Source organism: Pongo abelii, chromosome 9 (genome assembly GCF_028885655.2).
Source record: "Pongo abelii isolate AG06213 chromosome 9, NHGRI_mPonAbe1-v2.0_pri, whole genome shotgun sequence".
Classification (NCBI taxonomy): domain Eukaryota; kingdom Metazoa; phylum Chordata; class Mammalia; order Primates; family Hominidae; genus Pongo; species Pongo abelii.
Genome location: NC_071994.2, coordinates 76,504,662 through 76,522,369, shown reverse-complemented (window position 1 = coordinate 76,522,369; position 17,708 = coordinate 76,504,662). Strand labels below are relative to the sequence as shown.

Below are 17,708 nucleotides of genomic sequence, written 5' to 3'. Positions count from 1 at the left end.
AGCCTCCCAAAGTGCTGGGATTACAGGCATGAGCCACTGCTCCTGGCCGACCTTAAATTCTTGAAGGACTGTAAAAGGGAACACAGATCAGACTTCTATTTTATGTCTCCAATGGGTGCAAGGACCAAAGGGTAGAAGTCAACAGGAGGCAGTTTTTGTTAAAATGTGAGAACATCCTAACAATCAGAGCTGCCTGGCTGCCTTGTAGGCATTGAGCTCCCTAGAGGTGTGCAAGAGAAGCTGGACAGCCTCATTTCAAAAATGAAATAGAGGCGGAGTGTGGTGGCTCACGCCTGTAATCCCAACACTTCGGGAGGCCAAGGCGGGCAGATTACCTGACGTCAAGTGTTCGAGACCAGCCTGGCTAACATGGCAAAACCCCGTCACTACTAAAAATACAAAAATTAGCTGAGTGTGGCGGTGCACCTGTAATTCCAGCTACTCAGGAGGCTGAGGCACAAGAATTGCTTGAACCTGGGAGGCACAGGTTGCAGTGAGCTGAGATCACACTACGGCACTCCAGCCTGGGTGATATGTTTCCAAAAATAAAGAAATGGGAGAATCTGTTAGGCTCATGAGGGATTTGACTAGGAAACTCTTGAGAGTTCTTCCAATTTACATTCCAGAACCCTAAGATGATATGATTCTGAGACTTTGGTTCTAAGATTTTATTAGAACAAAAGACAATCCCTATCTTCAAAGAACTCACAATCTAGCAGATGAGGTGGACAAATGGTTACTTTCTATAACTGTCATAGACAGTCCTACAGAGTAAATGCAAGGCCGTGGGCAGGATCTGAGAAGGAACTCTGACCAAGCCAGGACTGCTTCCTCATGGCTAGTCTCAAGAACCATTTGCATCAGAGTCATTTGGAAATCGTGTTTAAAAATGCTGATTTCTGGGCTCTACTCCAGATTTCCTGAATTAGAACCTCTGGAGTGGAGCCCAAAAGTCTACTTAGTAAAACAAGCTCCCCGGGGGATTCTTAGGCAGATTGAAAACTGAGGTTGCAGGACGGGCATAGTGGTTCATGCCTGTAATCCCGGAACTTTGGGAGGTGGAGGTGGGCAGGTCACTTGAGCCCAGGAGTTCGAGATCAGCCTGGGCAACGTGGAGTAACCCAATCCCTACAAAATACAAAAATTAGCCAGGCATAGCGGTGTGTCCCAGCTACTCAGGAGGTTGAGGGAGGAGGATCACCTGAGCCCAGGAGTTCAAGGCTGCTGTGAGCCATAATCACTCCACTGTACTCCAGCTTGGGTGACACAGTGAGATTCTGAAGAAGGAAGGAAGGAAGGAAGGGAAGGGAAGGGAGGGGAGGGAAGGAAAAGAAAGAAAAGAAAGGAAAGAAAGAAAAGAAAGGAAAGAAAGAAAGAAAGAAGAAAGAAAGAAAGAAAGAAAGAAAGAAAGAAAGAAAGAAAGAAAGAAAGAAAGAAAAGGAATGAAAGAAAGAAAAGAAAAGAAAGAAAGAAAGACAATTGAGATTGCATGCTTAGGTGATCAGGATGACTTTTCTGAGAGGTGATCTCCAGACTGAGAAAAAGGAATAGTTGGGTCAAAACAAGGTGGGTACAATATACCCACCTTGTATACTATATACAATATACAATATATCCACCTTGTAGTAGGTCTTTTTAAAACGATAGCACTTCTTAGATATATTCTGAGATTCTGTAATTGAGAGTATGTGCTTCAGATATCCTGGAGCAGACCTTTGCAAGGGAGTGAGAGAGCTGGCCTGAGGCTGTTATTAATTATTCTGAGGCAGTGAGCTGGTAAAAGGGCGCCCCACAGGGTCCCTGGGAGAAATTCTCTGCAACTGTCCCTTCCTTTGCCACTAGCCTCTTCGTTCTTATTCCCCAGCTGCCCCTGGCTGCCCCTGGCTGCCCCAGTTCTCTGAAGCCTGCAATGTCACCAGCAAGGAAACAACAGTTTGAGTGAGCGCATGGTGGTGGGAAAATAAACTGTTCTGGGACAGAGATGAGTAAGGTATGGCTGAACACAAGTTGGTCAGGCACTGTCAGGAACTTTTGAGGCTTGGTGGAGGAAACATTTGCTGGTGCTACTCAGAGACAGAGGGGTGTGTAGCGGATTTTGGGTCTGGGCTCTGCTACCTGGGCAAATCCCTTCTCCAACTGGGCCTCTGCGTCCTGTGTGGAAAAGAGTTTGTGTAAGAATCATATTATTTTGCTGTTGACCCTTTGGTTTTAATACTTTGGACTCAAAGGTCTCATCTGACCCCAACCATAAGCCTGTGAAGAATGTATGGAGGAACTGTACCAACTTTACAGCGAGACCAAGGCCCAGTGAGGGGCAGCGACTCGCCCACCACCACACAGCCACACTGGAGCAAAACCGACTCCTGGAGATCGGCCTCATGCTGGGCTTGCTGAGGCCCAGCGGAGCGAGAGGCTTTCGGTCTCTGGTCCAGGAAGCAGGCGCTGCAGGGGACGGAAGGGTCGGAGCCCACACCCGGGGGAGGCCAAGGAGCTGGGCGGAGGCACTCCAGGCCAGCCCGGGGAGAAGTGGGTGTGCTGGAGCCCGGGCGGGGCAGGGGGAGGAGACGCCCGGGGAAGGGAAAAGGGAGCCGAGCGCGGGTGCGAGCCCAGAGCCAGAGAGCGCGCTGGGCGGTGCTGGGCATCCGCGGAGTGGAACGGGGCTGGTGGAATGCACAGGGTCGCAGCGCTTGGGCCACCCTCGGTCAGAGGGAGCTGTGTCCAGCGAGCAAACGGGCGCCCCGGAGCCTTGCTGAGAGGCAGGTAAGGCACCCACCCAGCTGGGAAGGCTGAGCTGCGGCCTGGGGTGGAAATGAGGGGTCTTCCCGCCTCCCTTCCAAGGGCCACGGCGCGCTTTCCGTGAGACTGTGGAACCGAGGGTAGTGGGGGAGGGGTGGGCGCTGCAAATACCAAGCCAGTCCTCCCGGATCCTCCCCGATCCTCCCGAGCGCAGTGATCGTGGAGCAGCATGTGGGAGTAGGCAGCTGGGCTGTGCGCGCCCCGTCTGGAAACCGTGGGGACTTGCGCCGTTACTCCCAGCCCTCAAGACGGCCACAAGAAAAGTTCCTCCACACCCACAGACGTGCAAGCGAACACTTGCAGCTGGCAGCCAGTGCACACGCAGAAACGACACTTCAGGAACCAGCACAGTCTCATTTGGCCGGAGCCACCGGCTCTGCGGAGCTGACTTGCCCATTCCCTCTACACCTCACTGTGTCCTTCACCCTGTCTGACCTAGTCCCGGGAAACCTGGTGACTCCCAAAAGCATCTTCTGCTGCCAGTAACATAGGTCGAGGCTGGGAGTCGGGAGACTTAAGTTCTAGTTTACAGGCTGCGTAAACCCGGGCAGTCATCCCTCAGCACTGCGCCTTGTGCTCGCTTTTCCTGGGTCACCATTTGTAAAACGGGCCTCCTGCTCCTGTTGCCTGCATACCCCATGGGACAGAAGGGGAAAGGGGGATTGGACCTCGGAGTCTCTTATCTCGAAAATAAATGAGTTTAGTCCTTGCGTGAAAGCCCACCAGAGTATCCCCTCCTAAAATCGTCTCCTGACTCTCCACCAATTTGCATATAGGGAAACTGATGCCCCAGGGGAGATGATTTACCTAAGGTTACAACAGAGACCAAACAGAATTAGAACCCAAGTTTCCTCAGTCCTAGCCCAGGGCTCTCTCCACTTCACCTACAAAGGCATGTTGTAAACGTGTGAGCTCCTCCTTATTTCCTTGCGTCCGTCCACTTTGTCTGTTCCTGATGGAGGAAGACCCATGCTGGGGGCCTAGAAACTGCTTTCAGATTTTCTTGACTCCTTGAGATGACAACCATCACCTTCTCCATCCCTCACTCAGTCTATACGTCTCAAAGCACGTCCATAAACTTAATGTGCGAGTGCTCAAAATACCTTCTAAGAGGGAAGCAAGACAAGAAACTCCACCTTATTGATGAGGAAAATGAGGCCTAGAGGGATATAGACCTAGAGTGATAAAGTTACTTAACCAAAACGCACGGCTAGACATGTTGGCCTAGTAGGGGCAGGAACCCAGGTCTCCTGATTCCCCCTCTGATGTGTTCTCCACCAGCTACAGGACTACAGAATGGTACCCTTCAATGATAAGGGACTACGGGAATGATCAGAGAGGGTAGGAAACAAGGAAGGCTTCTGGAGAAGGTGAGGTTCCCGGGAATCAAGAAGAATAATAAGAACCTCCTGGCTGCTTCCGAGGCTAGGAGACCTGGGGTGGGAAAGGAGGCACAGAGATGGCTGTTCTTGGTAATATGGGGGGAAAGGAAAGATGTGGAGACAGAAAAGGCAACAGTGTGACCAGGCTGCCTGATAATTATCTTGTATGTTTGCAATTTCTAAAACTTTCCCATCTCTTGTCTCCTCTAGTTCTCATGTGTGGTAGGCAGGGCAGGGATCATTATCCCCATGTTATAGATGAGGTTCAAAGGAAGTAAACGCAGTGCTCAAGGACACAGAGCCAAGCATACAGCCAAGATTAGAATCATGAAAGGAACACTTGAACGGCAAGATCACAAGCTGAGGGACTGGGGAGTTGGACTGTGTGTGTGTGTGCAGTGGGTGGGTGTATGTGGCCACACCCTGGGTAGGTACACAGGGAAGAGGGTTGCAAAGCCATTGCTGGTGTTTTGAGGCCAAGAATGTTTGCCCTTTGGATTGAATGGGGTCCAGGTGCAGGGAGCATCTGGGCTTCCAAAGAAGGCTTAGAATTCCTCCTCCTCTGACTCACCCCACCTGACTGAGATGGCTTCTTTTCTTTGAGCCATCCCTTCCCCAGACCAAATGAAATCTGTTTTGCCCTGCCCTGGAGGTTGCTTTTTAAATATTGTAAGCTGTTTTCATGAATGTATATGCATGTGCCAGAGCGGGGGAATGTTCTTAGAGAAGAGGCATTGATTCATTTATTCTTGAATGCCTGCTAGGTATCAGGGCTGGGAAATAAAGAAATGTATGAGGCACAGGACCCTGCCCTCTTACCTCAAAGCACACAGTTACACACACACATACACACACACACAGTTTCAGTACAGTATAGTGCTCTAATAAGGCTTCGTGCAAAGCACTTTTGGGAAAAAACAAGAGGGAGAGACTAACTGGCTAGGGAGTGAGGGAGGAGGAGTCCCAGGAGAAGGTCTACAGAGATGAATTGGAGCTGGGTCTTGAAGGATGAGTAGGAGTTTGCCAGGCGGGTAAAAAGAGGAAGGGCATTCTTGTTTAAGAAAACAGCATGAGCAAAGGCAAGAGATGTGCAAGTGCAAGGAATATTTGGAGAGTGGCCTGTAGTTCTGCGTCGTGGGTGCAGGCCACTGAGAAGAGCTGTGAGGAGATGAGGCCAGTGTCAGAGTCACATTTCAAGGAGCTTCAGTGGTAATCAGAAGAGTTTAGAGTCTGCCCTACTGGCAGAAGGCAACTTATAGTGGAAAGGTCTGTGGAGGGGAAGTCAAGATACTTGGTTTCTGGCTCCAACTCTGCCACTACTGGACTGTGAGACCTTAAGCAGGTGATTCCCATGGGGAGGAGAGTCTATTTTCCCACTGGTTGAATGAGGGGGTTGCACCAACAACATGATCATGAAGATCTCTTCCAGCTCAGATTCTATTCCTTCGTCCTTCCAACTGGATGCTAAGGGCTACTCCTTCAACTCCTCTCCCACTCCACCAGCTCTCCAATCCACAGGAGTGGTAAGACCACCGAGGAGACAGTGGTAAAACTGTGTACCCCAGGAACTGTCTTTGGATCACCTACCTGCTTTATGTGACTTTTTCTACCTGCCTCTCTGTACTTCATTTCCAGACACTGAAGATGCTCATTCTGAAAGAGTAGCTGAAACGGAGCAATGGGAAAGAAAGACCCAAGGGTAGAGTTTCACTTTTCCCCAGAGCAACGTGAACGAAAACCCCACTAAGATCCCCAGTTCATCCCTCAGATCACAGCTTTATTCCCCAACTTCCAAGTTAGGGGTTGGACAAGTGCCAGGCAAGTGCATTTTGTGAGAACCTGTTAATGTGTGGGAAATAGCAGGAACAGAGAGTGAACCTGGCTCATCTGGGGAATCAGGAGTAGGTCTGGAGCAGTGGGGTGCATGGGAGATGAGAGCATAAACGAAGGCTAACTCCTCCTCCCAAGCTTACCAGCCTCCATCTCATTGGATCATTGACTAAGATTGGCGAGAATCTATGCTGCATGAAAAGGCCATAGTAACGAAGTTAGAGGAGATGATGCCCCATGACACTAACAGGCTGTGTCTGGTGTGATGTGAAGCTTAGGTGTGAGGAAACACTGCCATTTGTAGTGGAAAGAGCACCTGAACAGTACCCCAAACACCTGGGTTCTTGTCTGAGTGCTGCCATTTATGGGCCATGTCATTTTGGACTAGTCCCTTCTCCCGTCTGAGTCTCAGTTTCCTCATCTATGAAATGGAGGGGTTGGCCTGGAATCTAGATTCTAGATGATCCTTAAAGTCCCTCTCAGCTTGGCCGTCTGCTCACCTTCCTTCCTCACTGGCCTATCTTCTACTTCAAGGCAAGACCTCTCCAGGGCAGGAGTTCTGTCTCCCCCATCCAAGGATCTTGGTAATCAGGGACTCTCCTGGACAGGGAAGCCAAGGAGCTCAGAAAGAGGGGCAAAACTCCCCTGTTGCTGACTGCCAGTCCCCAGCTTGAGCCCCAGAGGCAGCCTCAGAGCCCCTTAGAGAACCAACCTGTGCCTTCATCAGCTTTCTGCCTCTCCTAACTCAGACAGGAGGCCCTTGCACCCAATCCCTCCCTCCCATACAAACCCAGCACCTAGAGATGTGGAACTATGGCCTCTTTCCTCCTCCTATCAGAATCACAACATCCTAGTCTATCCAGAGAGGCCCTGAGGCATGAGAGGTCTCATGAATCTTTATTCCCCTCATGGAACCCTGCCTCAAAGCCCACCCTACCCTCCACGCTCTCCCCTTCCCCCACCTTCTGCAGAGTCTATCTCCTCCTCAGGCTAGATCATCCTGGCAGGTGAGCTGTGAAGAGGAAAAATGAGCAAATCCCTCAGTTTGGCTTGGCTGGGATATTAGATGTAAGTCAGTCCCAGGGCTCGGAAGCATCTTAACCTGTGAGGAAAAGGTCCACAGCCTTCTCTATCTTGGGATTTGAGAAGCTCTAGAAAGCCCCCAAAATGCCTCTCCCATCAGCCTCTCCAACTTCCCATGGTCTCACAGCATGGTTTCATGATTCGTATCATCACAGGACGTTAGAACCAACTGGGACCCCTTCATTTTACAGATGCAGACAGAAGCTGAGGTCCAGAAAAGGGAAGTCTTATGTCTAAAGTCACACAAGGAGCAGCTGAGCTGGGACAACTCCCTGGGTTTCCATTTCCTTCACCGTAAAGTGAGGGCATATAGCCTAGATGGGCTCTGAAGACCCTTCCAGCTTGCTCTACAAAAAACAACCACCGTCTGTGCGTGTCTAGTGCCAGGCGCTACATGATGTTCTTTAATTTTCACAACAAAGCTGTGCTACAGAAAGTGTTCATTCTGTGGCCATGTTCATATCCTGTCTATCTGAATAGATTGGGTGGTAACACATCATTTGTTCCTATGTAAAATATCAACCCAGCTGCCAGGGCATTCTCCCACTCATGTCAATTCCCTTGGGATTCGAAAAGGACCTTGCTAAGGTAACTCTTAGGAAAGGGAATGTTTTAGGCTGCACCATCAGCTGGTCCCTGAGTGGGAGTCCACATGTTAAACAGGTTTCTCATGAAGTCACCCAGTGAAGACACTGTAAGTCTGGAGGTGCGGGACAGCAATCAGAGGCCCTTTGGTCACTGCACAGTTCCTTTAACTGCAACCCTAGGCTGGCCTGACCCAGCTGCTGCAGGAAGGGGAGGGGCTGTGGAAGGGGGTCAGAGCCCACAGCAGGACTGTTGCACAAACCTTGGGGCCTGGCCTTGGGCAATCCCCCCTGGTTCTGAAGTTTGTGCTTTGTGTCTGGTTCCTTCCTTTTCTGCCTTCTCTCCTGCTTTCTAGCTCTGGGCTTTCCCAGCTCCGAAGTCAATACTGAGATCCCAGATGTGTCCAGAGACATTCTGAAGAGGCTCGGGGGTGGAGGAGTCTTACTGTGTCCACAAAGAGACTCCTGAAACTGAGAGCCAGCGGATTTGCCAGCGGTCTGGTGAGTCTTCAGATTGAGATTTCCCTCCCTCTCCCTGTCAGTTAAAACCCCTTTCCAATGATACCTAAGAAAACTGAATGGTAACTGCCCTGCCCTGGGATGGCGCTTGGGACGACTAGGAGCTTTCACCTTCACTGTATGTGCTGCATCCATTCTTTTTTTTTTTTTTTTTTTTTAAAAACCTATGTGTACATATTTGCTTCTTGAAAATAAAAAAAAGTTTTTAATCCTCTTCTACATAATACAAGTATATGCTCATAGCAAGCCTTGAAGGAGGAGGGAAAGGATGATCATCTTTCTTTGTGGGTGTTTTTTTTTTTTTTTTTTTGAGACAGAGGTCTTGCTTTGCTGCCCAGGCTGGAGTGCAGTGACGTGATCTCGGCTCACTGCAACTTCCACCTCCTGAGTTCAAGCGGTTCTCCTGCCTCAGCCTCCTGAGCAGCTGGGATTACAGGCGTGTGCCTGGCTAATTTTTGTATTTTTAGTGAGATGGGGGTTTCTCCATGTTGGCCAGGCTGGTCTCGAACTCCTGACCTCAGGTGACCCACCTGCCTCACCTCCCAAAGTACCGGGATTAAAGGAGTGAGCCACTGCACCTGGCCTATTTTTTAAAATTGTGCTTAAAACACACACACACACACACACACACACACACACACAACATAAAAAGGTACCACCTTAGTCATTCTTGAGTGTACACTCAGTAGTGTTAACTAGATTCACCTTGTTGTGCAGCAGATCCCCAGAATCTCTTCATCTTGTAAAACTGAAACTCTATACCCACCATACAACAACTCCATGATAATCTCTTTTGGTAGATGAGGAAACCAAAGCCCAACCAGGGAAAGGAACTTATTTCCTTCAGAGTAGGCTCCTCAAGACACTTACACTGTTTGTTGTCTACCTATGAAATTGCCTGAGGCCCCTTCCTCCTTCAACCCTCACTTAGCCATTTCCTCCTCAGGTCTCACAACTGTCTCTACCCCCACTTCCACACTTTGTTATCCTCTCTGCCCCAACTCATGACTCAGCATCTTACACTAAACTATTTCAAGACTCTTGTAGCTGGGCTCACTGCCTCAATTCCAGCTCCCTCCAGTCCACATGACAGCCAGCATATCCTTTCCAGGCACAGATCTGACCATTTTATCTTCTTTTAAAATACCATTCCATGGCTTTTCCCTAGCTACAGAGTAAAGTTCCAACTCTACAGCATGGCACTCAAGGCCCCCCATGATCTGGATCCTCTCTCTCCTGTCCCACATCCTACGCTATTCTTCCACACATCTTATACTCCAACCTCTTTATGCTACTTTCCATTCTTCTAAACATTTACACACTTTCTTATTCTGCCTTTGCTCATGTTTCCTTCATCTTCTCTGCCTTTTAAAAACCCTTCAAGGTCCCACTCAAATGCCTCCATCACTGTGGACACTCTCTGAGCCCTGATCAGTATCCATCACTTACTCCTTTCAGCCTTAGTAGCTCCTTGCTTGTCCCCTGCATTGTATCAGAGCCCCTGGGCGAAGGCACTGGATCTGAGCCACCCCGAACTCCCATCACAGGGTGTGGCCCATATTGGTGATAACTATCTGGATGATTTTTTGAGTTATTTATTTCATCATGCTGCTCCTACTTGCTATTGGCCCACACGAGGGAAGCAGCAGCCACAGAGTTCTTGCCTGACACATGGGGTAGTAGATGAGAACGTATATCTCCTGGATCTTAACTCAGTGAGCTCTTGTTCTTTTCCCCTCCTCCATCCAGACAAGACAGCACAAGTACTAGATGGCAGAGGGCCCCAAAGGCCTTGCATAAAATGCTGCCCAGTCCTGGCTGATTGTGTTCATAGAGCCATTGATGAATATTTATCATGGTCAGAATGATCATCTTTTCCAGGGAAGAGATCTTATGGTTAATAGTCACATTAGTTAACTTTAGTTTGTTAACAGTTCTACCCATATGATGGACTGAATGCTTGGCCCATAGAGAATTCCTTAAAGTGAACATCTCTACTAGAAACTATTGAGAGAAGGAGAGCACCCAGCCAATCTAGAAAAAGGGAATACCCAGCCAGTCTCAGGGTAGTGCCCTGGGAAAGGAGAACACCGAGTCTCAGGGTAGTCCTCCAGCTTGGGGGAAGAGACATAGCCCTGCTGACCAGACGCATGTGGTCTGATGATATCCTTATCAAAAACAAGAGGACAGCCACATATTGCCTTATATGTAAGTGCTGGGGGGAAGGGAAGGCTGTGATGATAAAGGCGGTGTAGTGTGGCTGAGAGGTGGGGAGCACTGAATGGAGGCTTCCTAAAGGAAGTGAGTGTGGGGTCTTGTTTACAGGGAATGACATATGGTTTTTCAGAGACAAGAATGCAAGTCTGTTTTAAGGTGTTCTTTCTGACTGGGCGCGATGGCTCACGCCTGTAATCCCAGCACTTTGGGAGGTCGAGGTGGGCGAATCACAAAGTCAGGAGATCGAGACCATCCTGGCTAACATGGTGAAACCCTGTCTCTACTAAAAATACAAAAAAATTAGCCTGGCGTGATGGTGGGCACCTGTAGTCCCAGCTACTCGGGAGGCTGAGGGAGGAGAATGGTGTGAACCCAGGAGGCGGAGCTTGCCGTAAGCCGAGATTTCGCCACTGCACTGCAGCCTGGGCGACAGAGCGAGACACTGTCTCAAAAAAAAAAAAAAAGATGTTTTCTATATTATAGACTAAGGATCTCTGAGAAGAATGGAAAGGAACATTTATAATCACTTACTATATGCCGGGTACATAATGACTTTATTTCAGGAGACAAGATAGTTGGCGTGCTTGTGTCTTCTTTTTGTGGGCAGGTAAATCCCAAGCCAGACTGAGAACTCCTTTCACTCTCCCGCCCTCAGGCCCAAGCTGTTCTTCTCTTCTCCAGTGCCTGCAGTGGTTACCAACCTGTTCCCATTTCTCTGACCACCTCCTTTCCAACAGAATTTCTACAAATAGCTAAGAATATCTAGTCTTTGGGACACAGGATGCTTGAGAGGGCAAATGATCCAGCTTCTGGCCTCCAGGCAGGATGAAATTTAAACCATCCCCAGGCGTCTTCCGAAAGGTGCCCGTGGAGTCTTTTTTTTTTTTTCTTTTGAGACAAAGTCACACTCTGTGGCCCAGGCTGGAGTGCAGTGGCTCTATCTTGGCTCACTGCAACCTCCACCTTCTGAGTCCAAGTGATTATCCTGCCTCAGCCTCCCAAGTAGCTGAGATTACCAAGCGCTCACCACCACACCCAGCTAATTTTTGTATTTTTAGTAGAGACGGGGTTTCACCATGTTTGCCAGGCTGGTCTCCAACTCCTGACCTCAAGTGATCCACCCGCCTCAGCCTCCCAAACTGCTGGGATTACAGGCGTGAGCCACTGTGCCCAACCTGTCTGTGGAGTCTAAAGAGAACTGTGCTGAAGGAGAGTTGTGATGAATGTCTTCTAATGGTGCTGCACAGTCCTGCTGAGAGCTAGCATGGAAGTGGAAGCAGCTCTAAGGTAGCCACAAAGAGCAGGGCTTTCTGTCTTGGCTCTGCCTCCAATATTCTGTGATCATGGACAAGCCACTTATTCTCTCAAGGCCTCAGTTTCCCTGTGTATAAAATGGCAAGAGTTATATTAAATAATCCTTAAGGTCCTTCTAACCTAAAGTTCAGTGATTTATAGAATCCAAAGAAAGGAGAGATTAATATGGGTTCTGATGGTCGGGGAAGGCTTTGTTGTACAATTTATTGAGTACTTACTTATTGAATGCTGTCATAAGTGATTGCATATAGCAGTGAGTAAAACAAATATAGGCCCTGCCTTTATTGTTTAGTGTATGGCCTAATGGAGAAGACAAACATGTAATCAAGTAGCTAGAATAAGCTATTGTATTAGTCCATTTTCATACTGCCATGAAGAAATACCCGAGCCTGGGTAGTTTATAAAGAAAAAGAAGTTTAATGGACTCACAGTTCCACACGGCTGGGTAGGCCTCACAATCACGGCAGAAGGTGAAGGAGGAGCAAAGGCACATCTTACATGGTGTCAGGCAAGAGAGCAGGTGCAGGGGAACTGCCCTTCATAAAACCATCAGATCTCGTGAGACTTATTCACTATCATGAGAACAGCATGGGAAAAACCTACCCCCATGATTCAGTTACCTCCTACTGGGTCCCTCCCATGACACATGGGGATTATGGGAGCTATGATTCCAGATGAGATTTGGGTGGGGACACAGCCAAACCTTATCAGCCATGATGCTAAGATTTTACCTGGGATCTGAAGGGAGGAGGTCATTTGAGCTGCAGGTGACAGAGCCATCCCCTCTCTCTTTTCTCTTGCCACCAGAGCTTCTACCGAGTCTTCCCCCACCTCAATCCCTGTTGCTATGGAGACTACCAATGGAACGGAGACCTGGTACGAGAGCCTGCATGCCGTGCTGAAGGCTCTAAATGCCACTCTTCACAGCAATTTGCTCTGCCGGCCAGGGCCAGGGCTGGGGCCAGACAACCAGACTGAAGAGAGGCGGGCCAGCCTACCTGGCCGTGATGACAACTCCTACATGTACATTCTCTTTGTCATGTTTCTATTTGCTGTAACTGTGGGCAGCCTCATCCTGGGATACACCCGCTCCCGCAAAGTGGACAAGCGTAGTGACCCCTATCATGTGTATATCAAGAACCGTGTGTCTATGATCTAACACGAGAGGGCTGGGATGGTGGAAGACCAAGACACCTGGGGATTACGTCTGGGGCCTCCAGAACTCTGCTGTGGACTGCATCAGGTCTCAGTGTCCCTGTCTGTAAGATCAACAAGAAACATGGTTAAGGGAGGTCGTCACCGGGGTGGGAGAAGAGGGGCTGGTAGACCGAAGCCTTGTGCATAAGGATTTTTTCCCAGGAAAAGATAGACCTTATAAACAGTGGGAGCCCATGAACAAACATATACAAGTAGCAACAGATAATGACCAATAACTGATTCAGTGGCTGGAGTATTGGGGGCCTGGGGATTGGAGAACGGAGAAGAAGTTGTAGCAGAGGGAAATGAGACAGGAAGATGCTCTGGGGACACATTTTTTATGTGTTATCTTCAGCCATGAGAAGCAGTGATGATTATCCCATATCACAGATATGATTTACCACCACCACCCTGCTCCCCACTCCCATGAAGAAAGCAGGGCAAGTGCTGTGCTGCCCATTTGGGCCTGAGTAGTGCCATGATTGGAACCCAGGAACTCTGGCCTCCTTGCCTAGTGCTTTTCAAAACTCTGTGCCACACAGGAGTGGATCCAGGCCTGAAGTCATACAATTCTGGGGACTCTCTTTAAGAAAAAGAATTCTAAAATATCTTACTTTTGCAAACATTACAAAAATATACTGCCACATTAATATGTTGCTAGGGCCCCTGCTAGGACCTTAAGAAGGAGCTCATGTGAGTCAGGACCCTGAATGTTAGGCCTCGTTAGCTCTATGGTTCATATGCTTCTTGAACCAAGTCACAGGGCACTTCCCAACCACATTGCCAGGCAACAGGACTAAACTACCTCCAAAGCAAGCAGCCTTTTCAGTTTTGATTGAGTGATGTGAGAAACTTTTTTTTTTTTTTTTTTTTTGAGACAGTCTCCCTGTGTCACCCAGGCTGTGGTGCAGCAACCCAATCTTGGCTCACTGCAACCCCCACCTCCCAGGTTCAAGCAATTATCCTGCCTCAGCCACCTGAGTAGCTGGGATTACAGGTTCCTGTCACCACACCCAGCTACTTTATATATATATATAGATAGATAGATAGATATAGATATAGATATATTTAAGTAGAGAGAGGGTTTCACCATGTTGCCCAGGCTGGTCTCGAACTCCTGGCCTCAAGTTATCTGCCCATTTTGGTCTCCCAAAGTGCTGGGATTACAGGTGTGAGCCACCACGACTATCTGAGAGAAGTTTTCTGATGTCATGTTGAATCTGCTTCTAAAAGACTGATATTGCCAAGGTGGGCAGATCACCTGAGGTCAGGAGTTCGAGACCAGCCTGGCCAACATGGTGAAACTCCATCTACTAAAAAAAATACAAAAATTAGCCAGACCTGGTGGCGGGTGCCCGTATTCCCAGCTACTTGGGAGGCTGAGGCAGGAGAATTGTTTGAACCCGGGAGGCGGAGGTTGCAGTAAGCCAAGATCACACCACTGCACTCCAGCCTGGGCAACAGAGCAAGGCTCTGTCTCAAAACAAACAAACAAACAAAAAAGACTGATATCGCACCTAAAATATTATATTAAAAGAAGCAGAGTATGAGAGACAGGTACATGGTCCAGTAGGAAGAGAAGCAGCCCTGATTCTACCACTTAAGGTGATGTATGATCTTAGGCTGGACTCTTCTCTCTCTCATCCATTTTCCTCTTCAACCTAATGAAATAGACTTGGAAGTCTCTAAGGCTCTATCAGTTCTGACATTCTAGGCTTCATATACATTAAGTTGAGCCATATGTAATCGCTGTGTTTGTAGGTTAGAAACAGCTGAGTATCGTAGTTTCATATATGGTTCCAGCTAATACATGCAATGTGGCTGGTGAATACTTCTAAATTCAGAAACTACCCCAGATCTCAGCTAGAACCATCCACTATTCTGTTTGTCCAGTTTCAACTTAAGGGATCTCCATGTGGTCCCTGGAAGTACCCATTGAAACATGCATATCTGTGTATAGCAGAACTCTGAAATAATATTTTGATAGCAGTTATCTCTGAAGAATTGGGTTATGGGTGATTTTCCCTTTCCACATGATAAATTTATGTAATATTTCACTGACTTGACTGTAAGTATGTTACTTGTATAATAAAAGGAAAAAAGGTACTTCTATTTTGAAAAAATAAAAATAAAAGCCTTTGGGTTCTTGAATGGAGGATCATGGAACACATTTGCTGCCATGTGCAGTTATGTTGATGCTCTGCAAACCTGTGCGGAGCCCTGTTGCTCAAGCCCTTCCTCATCTCTTCTTGAGGGAGAAGGTGGAGACTTCCTTAAAGGAGATGTGACATATGGGAAGACAACAGATTCAGAAATTTACAGCGGATAGGACTTTAGACACCACCCAGCCCAAACTTCCAAATAAAATATGGAACGCAATTGGGTGTAAGAATGAATGGTTAGGTGATGAATGCCATAAGGATTTTGAGAAATGAAGTTGACTAGGAGTCAGACACTTGAACTCATTTAGCTTTTAAAACCCTCATAACAACCCTATGTAGTAAGTAAGTATTCCTTACAAGTACTTCCACAGAGGTGTTTCTGCCCTAGCACCTTCATGTACCTTCAGCCCAATTTGGGTCCCATGGTAGAACTTGAGAGGGGTAGAACTTGAACTGGGCTTTGAAAGCTAGGACAGAGCTAAATGGGCAGAGTGAATGAAGGGATCAAGATCAGGGAAGCTTGGAGGCAGATGTTGGGGAGCTCCCTCCTGGAGAGGGCAGGTAGGCTGGGGAGACAGCAGGAAGCAGGCTTCCTGGGGCTACTCCATGACTTCAGTGTCCCCAGTGGAGAAGGCTCCCCTTCACACAGTCCTCACACTCCATGGGCATAATCATAAAATAACACAAATTATTTTGGTTGTGAGTTACAGGCACCTGATGTATATTAGCATAAGTACAAAAGGGAATTTCTGAGGTGTATGGGGTAGCTTAAAGTTTAAAGAAGGAGCTGCAGACACCAGGGCAACTCCAGGGATCTCGGGGCCTGGAACAACGGATATGTCTGAATTCACAAACTAAGAACTTGTTATGTTTCCTTACATACACCCAGGTTGGACTAAATAAAATTCTAGGATTTGAAGGGAGTAAAATTTAAACATTCTAATATCCTATGGTGGCCAGGCGCAGTGGCTCATGCCTGTAATCCCCACACTTTGGGAGGCCGAGGAGGGTAGATCACTTGAGGTCAGGAGTTCGAGCCAGCCTGACCAACATGGTGAAACCCCATCTCTTCTTAAAAAAACTACAAAATTAGCCAGGTTTGGTGGTGCACGCCTGTAATCCCAGCTACTTGGGAGGCTGAGGCAAGAGAATCTCTTGAACACGGGAGGCAGAGGTTTCAGTGAGCCAAGATTGCACCATTGCTCTCCAGCCTGGGCAACGAGAGTGAAACTCCGTCTCAAAAAATATCTATATCTATATCTATATCCATATCTATATCCATATCTATATCCATATCTATATCCATATCCATATCCATATCCATATCCATATCTATATCCTATGGTATAGGCACTTCACACAGCCCTCCTTCCAACCCAGTTGTCTGGAAGCCTGTCCTGCGACCTCTTGTAGGTCAAAGCCTGTAGGAGCTTTGTCTTCAAAGGTTCTGCCCTCTGCTGGCCAAATCTTGGCACATCGCCTTAAGCCCTCAAAGCAAAAACCAATCATGGATTCAACAGGTATTGTTGAGTGCCTACTATGTGCCAAGCATTCGCCTAGGCACACTTGGAATACGTAAGAAAACAAAAACATCCCAGAAATCCCTGCACTAATACTTAAGAGCATTTACTCCATGCCAGGCATTGGTCTAAGCGTTTTACACACTTGAACTCATTTAGCTTTTAAAACCCTCATAACAACCCTATGTAGTAAGTAGGTATTCCTTACAAGTACTTCCACAGAGCCCAGTTGTTTTTGACCTAGCACCTTCATGTACTTTCAGCCCAATTTAGGTCCCATGGTACGCACAGCCCAGAACATGGATCTGAACAGTCTCCAGAGATGAATGAGAAAGTGATTTGGGAAAAGGATGGCAGAGTACTGACACCAGTGGCCTGAAGTCGGGTTTCCTAGAAACAGACCTTGAGACAGAATTTTTTTTTTTTGAGACAGGGTCTCACTCTGTGGCTCAGGCTGGAGTGCAGTGGCCTAATCAGGGTTCACTGCAGCCTCGATTTCCCAGGCTCAAGCAATCCTCCCACATCAGCTCCCCAAGTAGCTAGGACTACAGGCGTGTTCCATCATATCCAGCTATTATTTTATTTTAGTAGAGATGAGGTCTCGCTGTGTTGCCCAGGCTGGTCTCAAACTCCTGAGCTCAAGCAGTCCTCCCGCCTCAGCCTTCCAAAGTGCTGAGATTACAGACGTGAGCCACCACACCTGGCCATCCGACAGACATTTATTGATGGGAAGTATTTTTCAGGAAAAACCTGCAAGGGACAGAGTGGAGTAGACAGGAAAGGGAAAGTACCATACAAAGTGTGTCTCAGTCACATCTAGCCTTGGCCTGATCCACGGGGAACTGTTATATATGGGGGCATAAATCCCACAGCAGAATTACACTCCTTTGAGGCAAGGCAGCTGGCCTTTTGTATCCCCAAAGCAGTCAGTCATTGGTTGTGGGCCACCCTGGCAGGGAAGAGGGACAAGAGGGTTTTGAGGAGGTTCCCATCAGCTGTGGGGAAGGGAGCAGCTGTGAGCTACTGCAGAATAGAGCAGTGGAAGAAAGGTAAGCAAAGGAGTGCTCTTGGTTGGAGACTAGCAATAGCCTCGTTCCTTGGGAA

At 48.0% G+C, this 17,708-nt stretch overlaps 1 protein-coding gene across 1 annotated transcript; it reads left to right on the top strand.

Moving 5' to 3' along the window:
• Positions 1-2,254: 2,254 nt before the first annotated feature.
• KCNE3 (potassium voltage-gated channel subfamily E regulatory subunit 3) lies at positions 2,255-15,073 on the top strand. The gene is made up of 3 exons (XM_024255418.3): positions 2,255-2,760; positions 8,032-8,176; positions 12,533-15,073. The coding sequence occupies exon 3, from the start codon at positions 12,573-12,575 to the stop codon at positions 12,882-12,884; it is 312 nt and encodes a 103-aa protein (XP_024111186.1). The 5' UTR covers positions 2,255-2,760; positions 8,032-8,176; positions 12,533-12,572; the 3' UTR covers positions 12,885-15,073.
• The last annotated feature ends 2,635 nt before the right edge of the window (positions 15,074-17,708 follow it).